The following is a 17,565-nucleotide window of genomic DNA, read 5'->3' as shown; positions in this document are numbered from 1 at the left end:
GGAGACCCCGGGGAAGACCCAGGACTAGGTGGAGAGATTATATCCCAACACCTGGGCCTGGGAACGCCTCGGGATCCCCCCGTCAGAGCTGGTCAATGTGGCCCGGGAAAGGGAAGTCTGGGGCCCCTGCTTGAGCTGTTGCCCCTGTGACCCGACCCCGGATAAGCAGATGAGGAAGAGGATGAGGATCCTCCTATTGGTCGCATATTCTCTCTGTTGGCTGACTGATCGAGAGCTCCTTGTCTATAGCCACACCATATATTACAGCAGCCGCCATTTAGCATTGTTATGCATACAACATGAGCGATAACAGATTATTATTTTATAATGGTAGTCTTGTATACTCTGTCAAATCTATGATAACAATTTATTTCAAGGCATAACATTTCTGCTATATTCATAAAGCACACAAAACACTGCTGGATATTGGTCCTCCATATCATAAAGTCAAATACATATTTTTGCTCAAGCTGGATCGGCTTAGTAAGTCATTCTGCCTAAAATATTTTAAATAAAAAAGATGTATATGCTGAGGTTGCAGTCTAAATTGAACATATGCCTCAAGCAAATGTGAGCAGTTACCTTTTGAGTATTTTAACCAATAATGTAAAATGCTTTAATGGCCTAATTGTTTTTATGCTTAGAGTTCTGATATTCATCAATTTGAAACTACAACACTTTAATGGCCTTAATGAGTTCCAATTATATTCGAATAGCAAGTAGTTCCAGAGGCATGAAGATGATGTCATAAGCCATCAAACACCCAGGCAGTGGAATTTTACTGTGACAACCAACATACCGATATCAATATATATATATATATATATATATATATACAGTATATATATATATGTGTGTGTGTGAGAGAAAGAGTGATAATGATCATGATAATTTCCAGTACCTCGGCGATTGTAAATGAGATAATTTTATTGGTGTTAAATATCCTTTGTTTGCACCACAACTGACCTAATGTGTCAGTGAAATCTTCACTGTACAAAGCCCTCTGCTATGCTCCTTCAGTTGAAACAAAAAAGATTGAAATGCTGTTGCCATCAAAACATTAATGGAAGAATAAAAAACGGAAAAAGAAACATAGCAAAACATTAATCATTCCATCCACATTTCAATCCACATTACAATGGGATTGCCTGTGCTTTATATCCAAGCCAAAAGCCGGGAGAGCAGATAAAACAAGTCTTTGTTCTCCATTTAATTACAAAGGTAGCTCAGTAGCTGTCCAACAGGTCCTTATCTTCAGTTGTAAGCGTTGACAAGGAAAAGCGTTTTCCTGGAGGACTCCGATGAGTCTCGCTGCCCTCTGTTTGCCGTTGCCTTTTTCTAGCGTTAAGACAGGATGGTTTCAGTGAATCCTCAGCCGTGTCATTAACTTGCACCTCGGGAATGCCGTGCTTTGGTGTGGGCTTGTAAAAATGGAGCTTCTCGGTTGCATCCTCGTCTTCATTCTGCCGTACCAAGGGCATCGAATTCAGGACATCACTGATGAACTTTTGTCTGCCAACTGGAGAAGAACAGTGTTAAAAAGTGTGATTTGTTTGTTTGTTATTTTACCTCAAATAAAAATGTTAATAAAATGGGGACTTACAGAAGCGGAGTGCTGATTTTCGTGAATCTTCTATTTTTTTCAGTTTTGGCACTTGGGAAGCAATTGTTTCCCACTGATTGACAACCTGAGAAAATGTAATGCTTGTTGTTGGTACATTTTCTGAATTCAATATAAAAAAATAAACAAAACTGCAGAATTTATCAAAAGATATGTACAAAACAACTTTTTTTAACTAACTGTTGATAGCTAGATAAAATAAAAGCCAAATAAAAATTGGAAGTGTGTGTGTATATTTATATAAATAAATATAGATATACACTTTTTAAATGTTCTTACATGCTCTGCCCAACCTTCTGTTTTACATCTTGAATGCTCAAATATGTCCAGTGGTTTTTCAGAACAAACAAGTCCTGTCAGGTCATACATGGTCTTCTTGAGTACTGGGCCAAGCTGGAAATACAGATAACATTTAGCCTAGATGTTATGTCAATTTCTTTCTTCATTATACAAAGGTGCAGTGTGTAGAATTGAGCAGCATCTAGGGAAAAGGACTTGGAATATTCAGAAATGGAATATAATATTCAGATGTATGGTTTAATTGTGTGTATTGTGTGTATGTATTTGTGTGTATAATCCAATCCAATCAGAATAAGAATCGTTGTGTTTTTGTTAATGAACTCTATATCTACATAGGTAGCAGGTCCTCTTTCATAGGGGCTGCCATGCATGGGGGGGGGGGGGGGGGGATTTAAATGTTTGTGATGCTGCTACATTTTACACACTGGACCTTTAAACCAAAACATTTTTAATGAATCAACTTGTGTCACCTTAAAGTTGGTCCCAGAAACATCAAGATTTTGGAGATCAGAGAGACAAGTGAGGTACCTGATCACCCTTTCAGAGATTGGATTGTCTGTGTGAAATAGAAAGCATTCCGTCATGGCTGTACACCAGTGGTAATAACATGTTATACTTTTATTATTATATTGTATGTGGTTAAAGTTTTGAACTTCAAGTCAAAAAATTGACAAATAAACAGTAGCTGACCAGAGAGATCCAGAAGTTGAAGGTTGTCAAGTCCTTTCTTGAACATCCTAATGGGCGCAGTCAATCTTTGTAGGCCAATGTCTGACAGACAGTTGCCTCCAATGTAAAGTTCAACCAGTGATCTGGGGAAACAACATGATAAATATATAATGTAATGGTTGAGCATTAATGTTTTATAGTCCATCCCAGGATTAAGGAGTTGTATTACCCAGTCAAGGAGCTGCTGGTCAGATGCAGGAAGATCTCATGACTATCTCCAAGTCGGCAGCCAAACAAATCAAGAGACTTCAGACTATGAAATGTTTTGATTTCACACATCCTCTCAGACAACAGAGGAAACCTGTAGGGACACGTATAATGAAAGTCAGATGAGGCTACAGGGACAGGAGAACAATAATCACATGTATGGGATAATCTAAGGTAATACCTATTCCGAAGACAAAGCGATGTTAGCACCATGTCACCATACGCATCATTGAATACTTGTAGGGCTTTGGGGCCCGTTTCTTGGTTGGAAAACACACATTTCTCTTCCGTGGCTGCAAAAAGTTTAACTCCTATTTGTTCAGGGAAGTCTAACAGTGAGTCCACATGGTGTATGTTTTCGGCTATGAATTGAAGAGAGATGTCGAAGAGAGACCTCGGAGAATATTGTAGATTTCCCTTGGCATTGTAGGTGAAGATGAAGTGTTCTTTTTTCAACAACAACGGTTTCGTTCTTCTACAGGAGGAGACAGGCTTCGGCTCAGCGAGCACGATGTCATTCACCCGACGGAGCTGTCCTCCCTCTCGGATATAAAGAGTGCTATTGTCAGGATCAAGACTGCACATGTTTGTTGGTTGTTTCCTCTACAAAACAGGCATGAAACGCAGCAGTGTTTGCATGACAGGCGAGCAAACTAGAAAGATAATAATAGTCGTTAATAATCAAACTTGCTCTCCGGCTTGGCTGCCCAGGTCTGGGAGTTAAGGCATCAACCGCTAGAGAGACATATATGAAGACATATTATTTATTGCTCACAGTTATATGTTGTTGTCTACTCAACACAACTCGAATTTGTACTACAAGCCTCCACTCATGTAGTTCCGGGTAAGCTTCCGTGTTTTGCCCCCATGTTTTGTTGTTCTTTATATCAAAGTAAAAGTTTTATAGTACATATTTTGATTGAATTCGAATGTGTCTATTTTCTGAACAACATATGGACAAATAATAATAATTAAATGTATTCTGTACTGCTTCAATCGACCTCAATACATTTAGTTTTGCTCATCAAATTACCTTTTTGTTTTACTTTGAAAACGTTCGTAACAGGAACAACGTGTTTAGCTACAACGCCACATAACACGACCCGAGCCAGCTGAATTATAGGAAGTGAAATGTCTCCATAAAGTTATTCCTTGTGCAAATTCACTTTGATTCTTGGAGTTGAAACATTATATTGTCTGGGCTCGTTTTCCTGCATAATCCATACTCAGAATCGAGTGAAGTGTAGGTTGACTCCCTATGGTAGGTGACTTGTTTAGTATCTATTACTCTGGTATGTGGCAGCAGTAGTTGTTAGTTGTCGATCAAACTAAGCTATCAAGTAATATTTCAAAGCTCTCGTGAACTTTATCAATATATATCCTAAATATTTCATTGAGTCATAATGTCCAATTGAGAGCAAATTGGAAAATTCTTGTGACGATTAAACACATTCTTCTTGACATTCCGCAGCTCACTTGGCCAAGTATTGGATACCTTTTACACTTTCCTCTGAGGACATTCAATACAGTCCTTATCAATGGCGAGCACAAAAGATCCTTTTGAGTTTCAAGGTAGTCTCTCTCTCTCTCTCTCTCTCTCTCTCTCTCTCTCTCTCTCTCTCTCTCTCTCTCTCTCTATGACACAGGTTTAAAAACCTGTGTCATACTCTATGATATTATTATGTTGTCTATATAAATAATGTTTTTTATGTTGTGTGATGTTAGAATTTGAAGAGGCTGAGAGTCTGTTGGAAGAAACTAGGGATGCCACCACGATCAACATTGATGATGTGAATGAATTTCGAAAACAGAGGAGACCAGGAAGGGATGAAGATGAGGAAGACCTGCTGGCCAATGATGACAAAGCAGAGGTGACGAGACGGTTTTTGAGAGCTGTGTGAAAGTGTCATAACTTGTTACGTGATTATTGTTACACCACAAATACACAAATGTGGAAGCACTCACTTTATCTTCCATATTTCTTCATTGAAGCTTCTCTCTGGACAAAAGAAAAATGCCCCATTTTGGTCGTTTGACTACTACCAGAAATTCTTTGATGTCGACACCTACCAGGTAGTCAAAGTTATTTCTTGTTACATGTCAGATTATTCAGTAAAATGGGTTTTTCAGAGAACTACCGCTACACTCATGCCCTACCATCATGTCTTTCAGGTCAGGAGTCGAATTATTGGTTCAGTACTGCCATGGCGGGGAAAGAACTTCATTGAACTTCACGTCGGCAGAAATCCTGACCTCTATGGTAAAAGCAATAACATGTCGAGGATATACTGTGTATGTATGTATGTATATATATATATATATATATATATATATATATATATATATATATGTTTTTCTATTAGATTTAACTTGGAATGTGGACTGAAGTCACTGTGGGACAAAGCTGTGTGCATTGATGCAGCAAGGATGTTCTTGTTTACAGGGCCCTTTTGGATTTGTGCTACTCTCGTGTTTGCAATTGCCATCTGCGGAAACCTATCCAAGTTCTTGGTGAACCTGGGCAGTCCCAACTACAAATATACAGCTGAGTTTGGAAAAGGTACATCCTGTTTTTATTTCCAACAAGGTCAATATTATAACACTAAAGCAGTTCTCTTAAAGCGTATGCGCTTAGGGTGATTTCTCGAATGCCAAGAGTTTCCTATAACCTGATGAATGCTTTGTCACTGTCTGGTACTTGACTACTACTACTACTACTACTACTAAGCCTGTCTGTGAGGTTTCAAACAGTTTAGTTGGATACCATTCGTTTTCTCTTTTTATGGTTTGATTTCGATATTTTACATTGGTGGACCACCACCATTTGAAATATCAGAACATTATGATATTTATGTATGTATGTATGTATGTATGTATGTGTATACATATATATTATATATAATGTAGTATTTTAAGTGATCCTTGCTTAAGTTGGAATAATGCATACCCACATGCAAAAGGGTGCTCTCAATCTGATTTCTGTCTCTTTGTTGTGATTTTTAGTGACTATTGCTGCGACAGTGATCTATAGCTACGCCTGGCTTGTTCCTCTTGCCCTCTGGGGATTCTTGCTCTGGCGAAACAGCAAAGTGATGAACTTGGTCACCTATTCCTTCATGGAGATAGTCTGTGCTTATGGATATTCCCTGTCCATTTACATTCCTGCAGTGGTAAGACGCCATATTGGTAATAATGAGTCTTTAATGTGAATTATTGATTTCTTCCCTTCTAAGGTAGTTAGGCAGGATATTATTGTTTTTGCTGTATTACTTTCAACAAAACAGGATTAATTGATGTTTAATCACTGCTGTGGTTGTCTTCTGGACCAGGTGCTGTGGGTCATTCCATCAGAAGGGCTGAGGTGGTTCTCTGTGGTGTTGGCGCTGTGTCTCTCTGGGTCCGTTCTGCTGCTGACCTTCTGGCCTGCTGTCAAGGATGATCACATCAGAGTTTCCATGGCGTTTATGTCGGCCATTGTGGTTCTCAATGTTCTGCTCGCCGTCGGTTTTAAGGTTAGTAATGCATTAGAGCCCATTTTTCACTTATGGTAGTCGTGTCCCTGGAAGGAGGATTATGGTCAGATTAAACAAAAAGAAACTTGGGGGTGATATAAGATATTGTGTATCCGACATCCTGCTGAAGCAAACCACATCTCCTTTGACCCAGTTTGGCCGAGGAGCCCTTTGCTGGCCTGCAGCGATAGCTTTAGTGATTGGTTTCTACTTAGCTGACCTCCGGGACCTTGTTGTACTGGCATGGCTTTGACCCCGCCGCATGTGTCGGGGGTTAGTGTTTCACTGCTGCGCGCGTGTGCGAGAGCGAAAGCCACAGAAAATGTATACTTTTGTTGGTAAGCCATCTGGTTAAACGCTCTACCTCCTCCTGTTCAATGGAAACTTTTAGCGAGCATGAATAACGACAGGCTGTCTACACACTTTTCTTGTGTGAATACAGTCAAGGCTCGGATGACTATGATATGGGCCGGTAATTAGTCTACATCACTCACTCACTAGTGGCTGAAGAGCTGTCTTAGAAGAATAGGAGGGACTGAAAGGGGCTGTGGGTTGTTCATTATTATTTGATGTGTTGTTTTTTCTTTTACTGAAAGTTAAGAAGCATTGTATGCAAGAGCAAACATATCGTTGGGTTATTAAAAGTTCTTTCTTTGATTATTGTTTTTTCTTTTTTCTCTATTTGTCACCCAGGCATACTTCTTCAGTTCAGAGAGTCCACATCAACAAATCAATAACTCCTCTGTCGTAACGCTCGTCCAATCCAAACCTCACACATAGACCTCCCTGAACACAAACGGGTAAGCAATGTGTGATCAATCACTCACTCACTCACTCACTCACTCACTCACTCACTCACTCACACACACACACACACACACACACACACACACACACACACACACACACACACACACACACACACACACACACACACACACACACACACACACACACACACACACACACACAATACTGAAGTCGATAAATCCATCATCATTCTATTTATTTTTTGGCAAGGCCACTGGAACTGTTAGTGGCCTTTCTAGTAGAACACACAATACCCCATATCCTGTACATGGTTTCTCCTCTCCAAAGCACAAGTCATTATTCTTTGTTTTTTTCAAATTACAGGCTCTCCTGTTGCCTTATTAGAGAGACTCGGGTTGCCGTAGTGATGGAGTCACGGGGCGTCTGGATTTCACCTGCACCTGGTCACGCACTGGCTTTTGGCTGTTAAGGCCTGTCGTGCTGGTGCCACTGCAGGGCCTCTGAAAAGGAACACAGGTTGCAAGTGTGTTATTTCTAATGGGATGGCTTCCGAACTTTCTTAGAGATACATCACAGGTGTAGGATTTTTCACACTAAAAAAGACCCAGGACTTTTTTTCAGTTTGTAGTGTCGTCATCAGTGCTTTGGCTTCAATGTCCTCTTCTATAGGCTTATACGTTTTTGTATACCATATGATTCTCTTGGTTGTGGTTAGTGATCTACTGTATTAGTGTCAATCATTTTACAGTTTTATAACATGCAAGAACTCTGTTAATGCCAAACATTAATGATAAGCATTGCCATGTGCAATTTTCTTTACAAAATGTGTAATAATACATTTTATACAATTTACTTTTTGGTTTCATTGCTTTTTTGTTGTTAATGTTGGGGGAGAAAGGGAGTTTCAATGAGCTCAAATTGTATTAAGAAACTGGTTATCCATTTTCATATCAAATCTATTTGAAAAACAAAAACTAAACACAATGGGCAGTTGAAAAGATTAAATTGTTGCCATACTTGAACGTCATGATAGTTGAGTACTGAGATGCGATCAATAAAAAATGTCTAAGATTTTGGCGTCAACAAGCATTTTAACAGATCCTTGCTTAAGTTGGAACAATGTTGTTAAATATTAACTACTCTTGGCAGCAAAAATAAATCTGAACAGTGAGGCTTTTTTTATTTTCACATTCATAAAGTTTTTAGCATGGGATTGTAAAGATCTAAAAGCTCAGCAGGTAATTGCCCATTTTTACATCATCACTGGAATTGGGCATTTAGTAACCCGGGTTTTGTCTCCAACGCATCAATCTTGTCTGTCTGGCGCAGGACCGTTCAAATGCCCTGATAGCATCTCTGCCGTCTCGTTGTCGTACTGCAGGATCTTTAACCGTGGAAAATGTTCCATACTTGCACAAACTCATCCATTTTTAGTGCATTCATGGAAAAAAAAAAAGTCTTAAATTGTCTTAATTGTGGTGTTCTGAATTATTGCATGATCATTCATTAGAAGGGGTACGTATTTAGTTTAATTAACAAAATTGAAACAGAAGAAAATAAGTGTCACTGGAAACGGTGTCAATGGGATGGTGGCGCCCTAATTAATGGTCATTCTAACCCAGGCTTTGAGTTTCACGGGAGCTTGCTGTCAAAGAGATAACCCGGCTAAAGCACTGCCAGTCCCCTCGGAGCCTGCACGTACGAGGGTGACCAGTGCTGTTGTGGAATGGATTTATCAGTGAATAGCAATGAGATCTTAGTTTGAAGTAATTATGAGAAGCATTCCTTTTTGGATTACTTTTCATAGATAGGCCTACTCTCTTGCTACTTTTTTCAGCATTTTATTATGATTTTTGTTATATATTATCTTAGTTGGCCTTTTGATTTAGAGACCTGTACATAATGGCCACATCAAACGGTAACGGTGACAAGGTGTCCAAATTTGAGACTTTAAAGCTTTTGGAGAAATGCAGAAAAGAGAGGGATGATGCTTTGCACCGAGAGAGCGTTCTCCGGGAGAAACTGCGACAGTTTGAGTCCAGGTCACGTTCAACCGAGGCGCTCAAACAGAAGATCAAGTCCCTGACGAATGACAACAAGGAGCTGAGGAAACAGACGAAATCTCTCCGGGCGGAGATCGGACTTGAGGCCAGTCCCAAGTTTAGCGGGAAAACTACAAAGGACATCATCAATGACTTTCATGAAAAGGATCGCCAATGCAATTCTCTAATTGAAAAGGCCGGGAAACTCAGTTTAACTATAGATGACTTGACATCCGAGTTGGCGAATACAGTAACTTCTAAAACCCTTTTGGAAGATCAAGTACAGTCGTTGCAACAAAACCTCAAGGACATGACAAATAATCAGCGACGTTTGCTTAAATTGTGGGAGGACAAAAAACCACAACGAGAGCAGCTGTCACTCCCGGCAATTTCCCAGCGACCCGGGCCAGTGATCAATAAAGGCGTTCAAACCGAGATGTCCATTAATCTGTCACAAAAGCTTCCAGTAAATGCATTTGAGACCAAGCCATTTCGCAGAGATAGCGAGAAAAGATCAATGTTGGATAAACACAGCTTAGCTACTTTGACGCATGGGAATCATCACGACAAAAAGGCGTTTGTGCATGATGAAATTAAAGGGCTTCAGCACTAATGACACACGTTGAGGCATCAGTGACAACAACCTTACTCTACACAAATCAATACAATACCGTTGAAAATTATTATACATTGAAATTATTGGACTTTTAATTAGTTTAAGGGGACTCGTTTGTTTGGTTTCTGTGATGTGTATCCCGGTGTTAATTATTTTCTAGTTTAAACCTAATTTTGTAGAAATTGTGCTGCATGTAACGAGTAATTGTTTACACCACAAACTGTATAAAAATTGCTATATTTTAAATAACTTGAATTTGTCCAGTAAATGATGCTGCGTGATATGTTACTCTCCACTGAGAACAGGCAGTGACACAGTCAGCTTCTACGCGGGGTCCTACAAAGGTCCTTTGAATGCATGAGGCGCGCGATATGGGGAACGTATCTTACTGCGGAGAGACTTGGAAGTAGGAGTGAATTAAAGACGCTGCCGTTGCATTTTGGATTTCATTTTCAACTGACATGTTTTCTGCGGAGCAAAACTGTTGGTTTGTACGCAAGGCAAGTATTGTAATTCACCCCCATTTCTTTATAAGACCCCCTTACTTGCTAGCCGGGTAACCCATCTGTCAACTTTTGCTAGCCAGGCAGCTAAACGACTTAAGCCCAGCCCAGCACAATGTAAATAATCGTTTTACCTTTTCTTGATCCATTCTTTAAAAGTATGATCAATGCTGGGAATAAACGCCCGATCGGCTACTCCCTCGTAGAGATTGTTTGTATCATTAAAGCGAATGATAAGGCTGTGTGTGTAGGTGGTATGCTGGAGAGCTGCGGCCAGCATCGCTTGGGCTGTCCTGCTGCTGCCTCCCGTCACAGCCCTGTTCGTAGTTCTCAGCAGAGTCAGCCTCTTCCACCCCATCCAGTGGATCACAGGTCAGCGCTCACACCACCCCGGGCTCCAGACGACATGAATGAACCCCCTACCAATTAATCTCTGAGTGGAGTTTTCTAAGGCGTTGTGTGTGTTTTGTGTTGTCTACAGAATGCCTGTCCATTTTAACGAGTGCCAGTACCATATTTTCCTTCGTTCTGTTATGCGGAGTTGTAGTTGTGGTCGGCTTCTTCAACCTGGAGTACTACACGGGTAAGTGAGTGGCATGGTTGTATGGTATGGTAGAAACTTAGACATGGTGCTTTTGTTTCCCACTGGCATTACTCATCTTGGAGACAACATCTTGCAAAAGTATTCATTCTGAAATGTGTAACACTTTGTTGTATGGTAAACTTTTTTCTGTTTCTGCCATTCTCTTCTAAAGTTACCCCATCCATTGCCTGCTCAAAAATTGCTCTCCTGGCTCAGCTTCTCCACCCTCGGCAGTGTATTCACGCCCTGGTCCACTGCATCATGGGGGTGATAGTGGCCTGGTGTTGTGCCATCACCATCGGTCCCAGATACCAGAATCTTGCTTCCCTGTGCACTCTGGCTGATGGGTAAGAAGACCAGTGTTGTTTTTATGCAAAGTGCTATACTGTAATGGTAAACAATCTTTTGGTCTGTTTCCTAGTATTTATTTTGTTGTTGTTTTTATATGCAGGGATCCTCAGCTGTGCCTGAATGAATACCACCTTGTCTTGGTCCTGTTCGGAGCCTTTGTTGGCTATAGTCACAGTCTGTTTGGTGTCATGCACAACATGAACTATGTCCCCTTTCATGCAGTTCAGGTATGTGTTAATAGTTTATAGTGGTGTGAATTACATACTTGCTGGGTAATCACAAGGGCTCAGGATTGGGTTTCTCATTAATCTTTGTCCTTTTGTTCATTTCCCACCCTAGCAATACAAATATCTTCGTTTCAAGGGAAATCTCCCGTTGGTGGTGAAATGCAGTGCCATTCAATCCCTCTATTTCACCAGGAACTTCCTTGGGGTTTACTTCTTTTTGGGTAAGTCCCACCCTATCTGACGCAAACTGAGCTTTAATTGGGCACCAACAGCCCTTTCACTGTAATAGGTTGATATTTTTAAGATGTAGGTTATTTGCATTGATGCACCTTGGACCTTGAATAACAGGGTTGTTATTTTTAAGACATGTTCTACTTTTGATCCCTCAACATCAAACTATTTTCATTCTATTTGCAGGATATATTCCTAGATCGTGGCTCTGTAACACTCTGAGTCTTCAGTCGAACAGGTTTGTAATGCTGGTTGTGCTATACCTCTTAATAACACACACACACATACATATATATACACACACACACACACACATTGTAAACGGTATCAAGTCCTTCACATCTTCTCATTACTGGTACCTAATTGGACAATCCCCCAGCTCTCTGCACCCTCTGGACAGCGTAACAGGGCTGCTGGACCTCTCCATGCTGTACCACCTGTGGATCAGTGGCACCTTCCTCCTCCTCACCTGGTACCTCACGGTACTGCTCTTCAGGGTGTTTGTCACCGAGGTACGTTCAACGGACCAGTTTGTTCCCAAGGGTCCAAAAGCCTGCCACCAGCCAATTGTCGATAGATTTGGGTTAAACAAGTCAGGGTTACGTATTTAAATAATTGTCATATTTTTCCATACGTAACCTTCGATGGAAGTGGTATCCACGAATGTAGCGCATGCAACGATGCACACACTACATTGCATGTATGTTAAAAGTGTGCCATGGATATCATCTGGTATAATTGTTGTTCAGGAGAAACCGGAGCCGCACTTAAGTGGAAGCGGTAACCACAATCAGACACGCAGGATGCTATGCATGACCTAGTCCTAATTATGCCCTGGATATCCTGTTGTTGGGTAGAAACCAAAGCCACACTTATTAGAAGTACTCCAAAACATTGAGAGTATCTTTGTGCCAGTGTCATTGTAACTAGCATGCATACATTCAGTCTATGAAAATGACTGATTACTGATAACTTTTTTTCATTTTGTTTTTGTCATTATTTCAGTTGTTTGAGCCACTAGGGGGCAGTGTTTCTCTTAAAATGAGTTACATTATAATCCCATAATAAGATTATGGTAGCCTGACATCGTCAAACCAATTCGCAATTGCATAGTGGTTTGGAACCTCTGTTCATTTTTTGATTTCCATGGGTTTTCAACAATGGGCCACGGCCAAAATGCCTCTGGACGTAAATGGATAGTCCTTCATCCAATCAGAGCACCGAAACATGTGACAAATCAGTGGCAGCCATCCTAGTGGTTTTAATGTAAATGCCTGAACTGTGCTCCCATTGGGTGCCCATAGTATTAAACCCGCCCCATATTGGATAAACGGTTGTGATTGGCCTGACCCCTTCCATGTCTGCTGGAAATCTGTCTGAAACGGAGGGGGCAAGACTCCTATTTGCCAGATTTGTCTGGTTCCTAGAGTATGATTATAGGACTCAGGATCTGATGTCTGTTTAAAAACACAACTTCTAGGTGTACAACTTTCCTGTGCAATCGGCATTCACTGAGCAAGCCAATCGGTGTCTTCCCAAAGTCCTCCCTGGCCAGCAGCCCATGATACTGAAGGTAAACCTAACCCTACATCTATTACACTGATCATTTGGATAGACCACCTTAACCATGGGGTTGTGACTTAAAAAAAAAAAAAAATTTCCTTCTCTGCAAAATTAGTTTCTAGCTCTGCAGGACTTGGCGCTGCTCTCTCAGCATTCCCCCTCACGACGGGTCCAGGTCTTCAGCCTCAGCCAGCCAGGTCTGTCAACCCCCCCCCCCGCCCCCACCCCCTTCCCCTAAATCAAAAAAAAAAAAAAAAACTCAGACAGTACAATCCTTCTCAACACTTCTCACAAGTTCTGGTGATGATGGCTGTCTGTCTGTCTGTCAACAGGTGGTCACCCACACAACTGGAACGCCCTCAGCAGCGAGTGTCTGTCCCTCCTAGCCGACCTCACCCAGAGACTGGTGGCCCACCATGAGACTGTGGCAATCAACGGCAGGGCCAAGCTGCATTCAGCCGGCAGCGACAAGAAGTCTGTCTCCAGTGATAGCTCGGGTACAACACGCTGTACCGCTTAGTGCTCTACGACTTTGTGCTGTGTTTCTATAGACTAGGGAGCGGTGTTATGAATGAAGCTTCTCTTAATCGTTCTACACTGCTCATGCCATCGGTAATTGCACTGTCCAATGAGACGCCATGGAAGAAAACTGGGCTGTCCTTTCCTGTCATATGAAATCCCATCAACTTCTAATGTGTTTCTTCAAACAGGCCTCTCGGTAACCCAGGACATCAGCACCCCCAGGTCGGCCTTCCTGCGCTCCTCCGTGGCCACCGCTCCTCAGAGCCCCATGACCGCCCCCTTCACCTCTGACCTGGACAGCCCCTTCTCCTCCCCGGCCCTCCGCCGCCTGGCCCCCCACCTGATGCCCACCTCCCCCTGGAGTGAGACAGTGCAGAGCCCCCACCTGATGCGGCGGGGCCCCAAACTCTGGTCTGCCTCCACAGGTAAGCCTTGGTGGTGGTGGTGGGGGGGGGAGGGTTGGTGGTTGCTTAGTGACTAGCACAGACTACAATGACACCGTTAGGAAACGCAATGCATTGAATTGGCCAAAGGGAAGCTGGATATGTGAAGACGGGTCCAGAATGAAGGGAAGGTATTAAAGATGCATTGTGGAAGGGAGTGCCCCGAGACAAGCCCCTACGAGGAGAGAAGGCCAGAGAGTTTGGTTTCAATGGAGTCTCCTTTGATATTTGTTGTTAGATTTATTATAAACTTGTTTTGCTAGCCAAGCTGTTTTGGCTTTCAGTTTTTTCCTTGTGAACCACACTCCACACAGGCGGTGAAGGCAATTTGACTTCAATCCATTACAATTTGGCATCCATTTAAGTTGACATGCCAAAACTAAAAAGCAAATGTAGTCTTGTTAAATTTGAAATGCCATCTGCTGTTTTTTGGTTGGTGATTTGTTGTGGACCACCAACATTGCTGCCATATGCTCAACATCACCTTCAAGTCTTTTTATCCCCCTGCAGATTCGCAGACCAGTGGCAGTCTGTCTCCATCCCCTTCCTCGGCGCCCAGCCCGCACCCGGCTGTGCCCAAACCCAGCCCTGTGACACAGTTCCTCCACAACCGAAAGGAACAGGTGCTTACCCTTAAGAACTTTCCTCATAGGATCCCCTAGTTTCACTCTTTTCTTTACGTTTTTAAATTTCTATTCATATCATTAAAAAATATCGGCCAGCTGATTTCAAAGGGAAGGGAACTTTAGTGATCATTGTCTTTCTTCTCCGGTCCAAACTCTCCCATTCAGGTGAAACACTTCCTGGGGAGGCGTGTGCTGGTCATGTATTTGTTCAACAAGGTAAGGTTGAGGGGCACGGCGGTGCGGGCCAGGGAGCGAGTGCGTGTTCACTGCCCGCTAATCTCTCCCGCTTACTGACAGCCTGATTTATTTATCGCTCACCTATGACTCCTGCTCAGATTTGTATTGGATTTTGCTAGATCACCCAACCGCCTTCCTATCAATTATTCGCACTTTGATGGCACCGGCTGTTTTTCCATCCTTCTACATGTTACCATTAGTCCTACTGATTACTTGAAGGGCCCCAATCAAGGAGTCATGTAGCACAACGTGTCCTTCCAGTAATATGAGGAGCTGCATCTTTCCATGGGATTGGCAGGGAAAGCTTTTGAATAGGTTGGTTTTCAGGCTGAAACCCTATCGATCCCAGACAACATTCACATTTGTGCGTCTTTAAATATTTCCACATCTTTAAACTAGATAATAGGGTCTATATTTGCTTTCGGATGCATGGTTGTCATTCTTGCTGTAGTGTCGATTTGGTTCTATTTCAACCATTTTCTGTCCTTCTGACCACATAGTGTGCTGATGAGTAATCAAACATGTAACAAAACAAGCACCGTATGGTATTTGCAGCCTGTTGCTTCTTCAACTGGTTTGTTCAAATGCTGTTTCAAGAGAAACTCCCCATTTGGCATCGTTGGTCTCCTTACTACTTGTGTGTGGAGTCCTGGTAAATATACTGGGAAACTAGATTATATTATGGCTATTTAGCAACAAAAGTTCTAAAATGATGACGATGTGTAGCCTCTTACAACCTACTGTTTTTAATGTGAAATTAAATGAAGTACCGTTTGCCTTCAGCTCCCAGAAGCCTCCAGTCAGGCCCTATTTGCAGACAGCCAGTCACACATCTGGGCTCTGGAAGGTGAGATGGGTCTGGGTTATGACTTGGGTTTATTTTCAAATGTTGCTGTACAATCGTTTTGCTATTTGTATTAAAACATGTATACATCTCCTTTGGCCTCTCATCTAGGGCTGTCTCACCTTGTGGCAGCCTCCTTCACTGAAGACAAATTTGGCGTTGTCCAGACTACATTACCCAGCATACTCGGTAGCATGCTAGTCCTACAAGAGGTAAACTGCTATGGCTAATTCACAATGCAAACACGACTCTTTTTAAGTGTCCAAAGGATTTCCGTACGAGTCAAGGACTTCATTGGATTATGATGCCCCTGAATTGTATGAGAAGATAACTTTAATTTATCTATGTATATATGATAAACTGGAATATTTAATTTAAACTAATCTTGCCGCCCCAGTCAAACAATGCTCTTTTTCATATCAATATTTATTTTGCGTTTGTATTTAATGTGTACCATCTTTCCTTCGAACCCCTCCAGGCGGTGGACCGCCACTTCAAGCTGCCCCACGCCTCCAGCAAGCCCCTCCGCTCGGCCTGCAGCATGGGCGACTGCACTTACAAGACGCTGCGCTTTGCCCTCAGGGCCACCCTCAAGACCGCCATCTACAGGATAACCACCACCTTCGGGCAACACTTGAAGTAAGGCTGCTGGTTAAGATACCCCTTGTTTTGTTTTGTTAATTCAAGGAAAAAAACATCACATTGTGTTTTTCTAATCCTGTTCTTCCAGTGCCATCAAAATGTCAGCCGAACACCGAAAAAGATTGCAGCAGTTCCTGGAGTACAAGGAGTGAGGCCCAGACGTGCACGGTGGCTTTTGGATGGAATCCAAATGACTGACTTGGCTCTGTGTGCAGACACCCGTGTGGCTTGAGATTTTTGACCCTACAACAGTGCCTCTTTTTGATATTTGTGACTGCGCCTCGTCATTTCAATCATATCGTCTGTGGGTCGCCTCATGTCTAACGTGCAATGGGGAGAATGGCACGTCCTAGTGGACCGCAACGGAACTGCAATGGCACGCTTTGAAGATCATCCTGAAAGGGCTTTATTTATAGAAGACCTGTGAACCAGCCTTGGGGTGTTTCTTTGTTTTTTTGGTGTGGATTGGAGTTGCCACACTATCTTCAACAATGAGATAAGGCGTTCTGTCTGCCTTTGACTCTGGAGGTTACGCCTTCAGTTGAATCATGTACAATTTGTGTTTTCATTTCCTTCTCCACACATGTGTTCATCCTTTTACTATGTTTGGAATGCAGGCGGGTTTGTTGTCAGCATAAAGTAGAATCCTCCTGTTTTAGTTGTTCAAGTACTGTCAACAGACGCCACTCGTTCTGTGTGATCTTGGGAGTCGTAGTTCTGAGTCAAGCTGTATTTTCTCCGTCACAGGACTCATCTTTTCGCTCTCCAAATCAAAAGTTGGCCCCTACAGTTTGATAACTGTTACTTGGCATTGAGTTTTTATGCCCACCAAGGCACTAGGTAAATAAAAAAATCAAGATTTGTTGCCTAATCTCTGCATGGCTGTGTATTTCAGCAATGTTAAAGCACATATATATTTGTACAAAGACTGCAGCAGTTCATGATGATGCATTTGATTAAACATTTGGGTTCAATGACCCAGTTGTCATGTTATC

At 42.0% G+C, this 17,565-nt stretch overlaps 4 protein-coding genes across 5 annotated transcripts; 3 read left to right on the top strand and 1 right to left on the bottom strand.

Moving 5' to 3' along the window:
- Positions 1-907: 907 nt before the first annotated feature.
- Positions 908-3,663, bottom strand: lrrc42 (leucine rich repeat containing 42). The gene is made up of 7 exons (XM_084480914.1): positions 3,039-3,663; positions 2,820-2,951; positions 2,612-2,733; positions 2,392-2,477; positions 1,901-2,014; positions 1,604-1,688; positions 908-1,519 (listed from the first exon to the last, which is right to left on the bottom strand). Exons 1-7 carry the CDS (start codon positions 3,440-3,442, stop codon positions 1,227-1,229), a joined length of 1,236 nt encoding a protein of 411 aa, XP_084337040.1. The 5' UTR covers positions 3,443-3,663; the 3' UTR covers positions 908-1,226.
- Positions 3,664-3,960: 297 nt separating this feature from the next.
- yipf1 (Yip1 domain family, member 1) lies at positions 3,961-8,209 on the top strand. Its single transcript, XM_084481010.1, has 10 exons — positions 3,961-4,118; positions 4,329-4,429; positions 4,583-4,728; positions 4,850-4,930; positions 5,030-5,117; positions 5,301-5,417; positions 5,861-6,027; positions 6,187-6,369; positions 7,063-7,169; positions 7,504-8,209. The coding sequence occupies exons 2-9, from the start codon at positions 4,396-4,398 to the stop codon at positions 7,147-7,149; spliced, it is 903 nt and encodes a 300-aa protein (XP_084337136.1). The 5' UTR covers positions 3,961-4,118; positions 4,329-4,395; the 3' UTR covers positions 7,150-7,169; positions 7,504-8,209.
- An 833-nt stretch (positions 8,210-9,042) lies between these two features.
- LOC311360532 (uncharacterized protein) lies at positions 9,043-9,795 on the top strand (the record flags this gene model as incomplete). The annotated part of the gene is made up of 1 exon (XM_084480615.1): positions 9,043-9,795. The coding sequence occupies one exon, from the start codon at positions 9,043-9,045 to the stop codon at positions 9,793-9,795; it is 753 nt and encodes a 250-aa protein (XP_084336741.1).
- A 368-nt stretch (positions 9,796-10,163) lies between these two features.
- Positions 10,164-17,531, top strand: ndc1 (NDC1 transmembrane nucleoporin). 2 transcript variants are annotated; one of them, XM_084481009.1, is made up of 18 exons: positions 10,164-10,298; positions 10,553-10,673; positions 10,783-10,884; positions 11,057-11,231; positions 11,336-11,462; positions 11,575-11,683; positions 11,880-11,931; positions 12,094-12,205; positions 13,174-13,266; positions 13,372-13,453; positions 13,589-13,753; positions 13,967-14,203; positions 14,732-14,844; positions 15,013-15,063; positions 15,868-15,931; positions 16,040-16,140; positions 16,407-16,567; positions 16,659-17,531. In XM_084481009.1, exons 1-18 carry the CDS (start codon positions 10,260-10,262, stop codon positions 16,720-16,722), a joined length of 1,968 nt encoding a protein of 655 aa, XP_084337135.1. In that variant the 5' UTR covers positions 10,164-10,259; the 3' UTR covers positions 16,723-17,531. The 2 variants fall into 2 exon arrangements, with proteins under 2 accessions (XP_084337135.1, XP_084337134.1); XM_084481008.1 differs by having other exon boundaries at positions 12,073-12,205.
- Positions 17,532-17,565: the final 34 nt, after the last annotated feature.

This window comes from Micromesistius poutassou (genome assembly GCF_964030765.1).
Source record: "Micromesistius poutassou genome assembly, chromosome: 16".
Lineage (NCBI taxonomy): Eukaryota > Metazoa > Chordata > Actinopteri > Gadiformes > Gadidae > Micromesistius > Micromesistius poutassou.
Note: the sequence above shows the minus strand (reverse complement) of the source record. Positions and strands in the feature narration are given on the sequence as shown.

Bases quoted from the DNA above. Each gene is read 5' to 3' on its own strand.
- lrrc42 (XM_084480914.1), bottom strand. From the start codon at position 3,442: ATGTGCAGTCTTGATCCTGACAATAGCACTCTTTATATCCGAGAGGGA. The intron at 2,734-2,819 runs GTAATACAACTC...TTGTTTCCCCAG, and splicing joins ACCAGCAGCTCCTTGACTGG to ATCACTGGTTGAACTTTACA. The intron at 1,689-1,900 runs GTAAGAACATTT...ACATTTTCTCAG, and splicing joins CAGAAGGTTGGGCAGAGCAT to GTTGTCAATCAGTGGGAAAC.
- yipf1 (XM_084481010.1), top strand. From the start codon at position 4,396: ATGGCGAGCACAAAAGATCCTTTTGAGTTTCAAG. The intron at 4,729-4,849 runs GTGACGAGACGG...TCTTCATTGAAG, and splicing joins CCAATGATGACAAAGCAGAG to CTTCTCTCTGGACAAAAGAA. The intron at 4,931-5,029 runs GTAGTCAAAGTT...CATGTCTTTCAG, and splicing joins TTGATGTCGACACCTACCAG to GTCAGGAGTCGAATTATTGG.
- ndc1 (XM_084481008.1), top strand. From the start codon at position 10,260: ATGTTTTCTGCGGAGCAAAACTGTTGGTTTGTACGCAAG. The intron at 13,454-13,588 runs GTCTGTCAACCC...GTCTGTCAACAG, and splicing joins CTTCAGCCTCAGCCAGCCAG to GTGGTCACCCACACAACTGG. The intron at 13,754-13,966 runs GTACAACACGCT...TTCTTCAAACAG, and splicing joins TGTCTCCAGTGATAGCTCGG to GCCTCTCGGTAACCCAGGAC.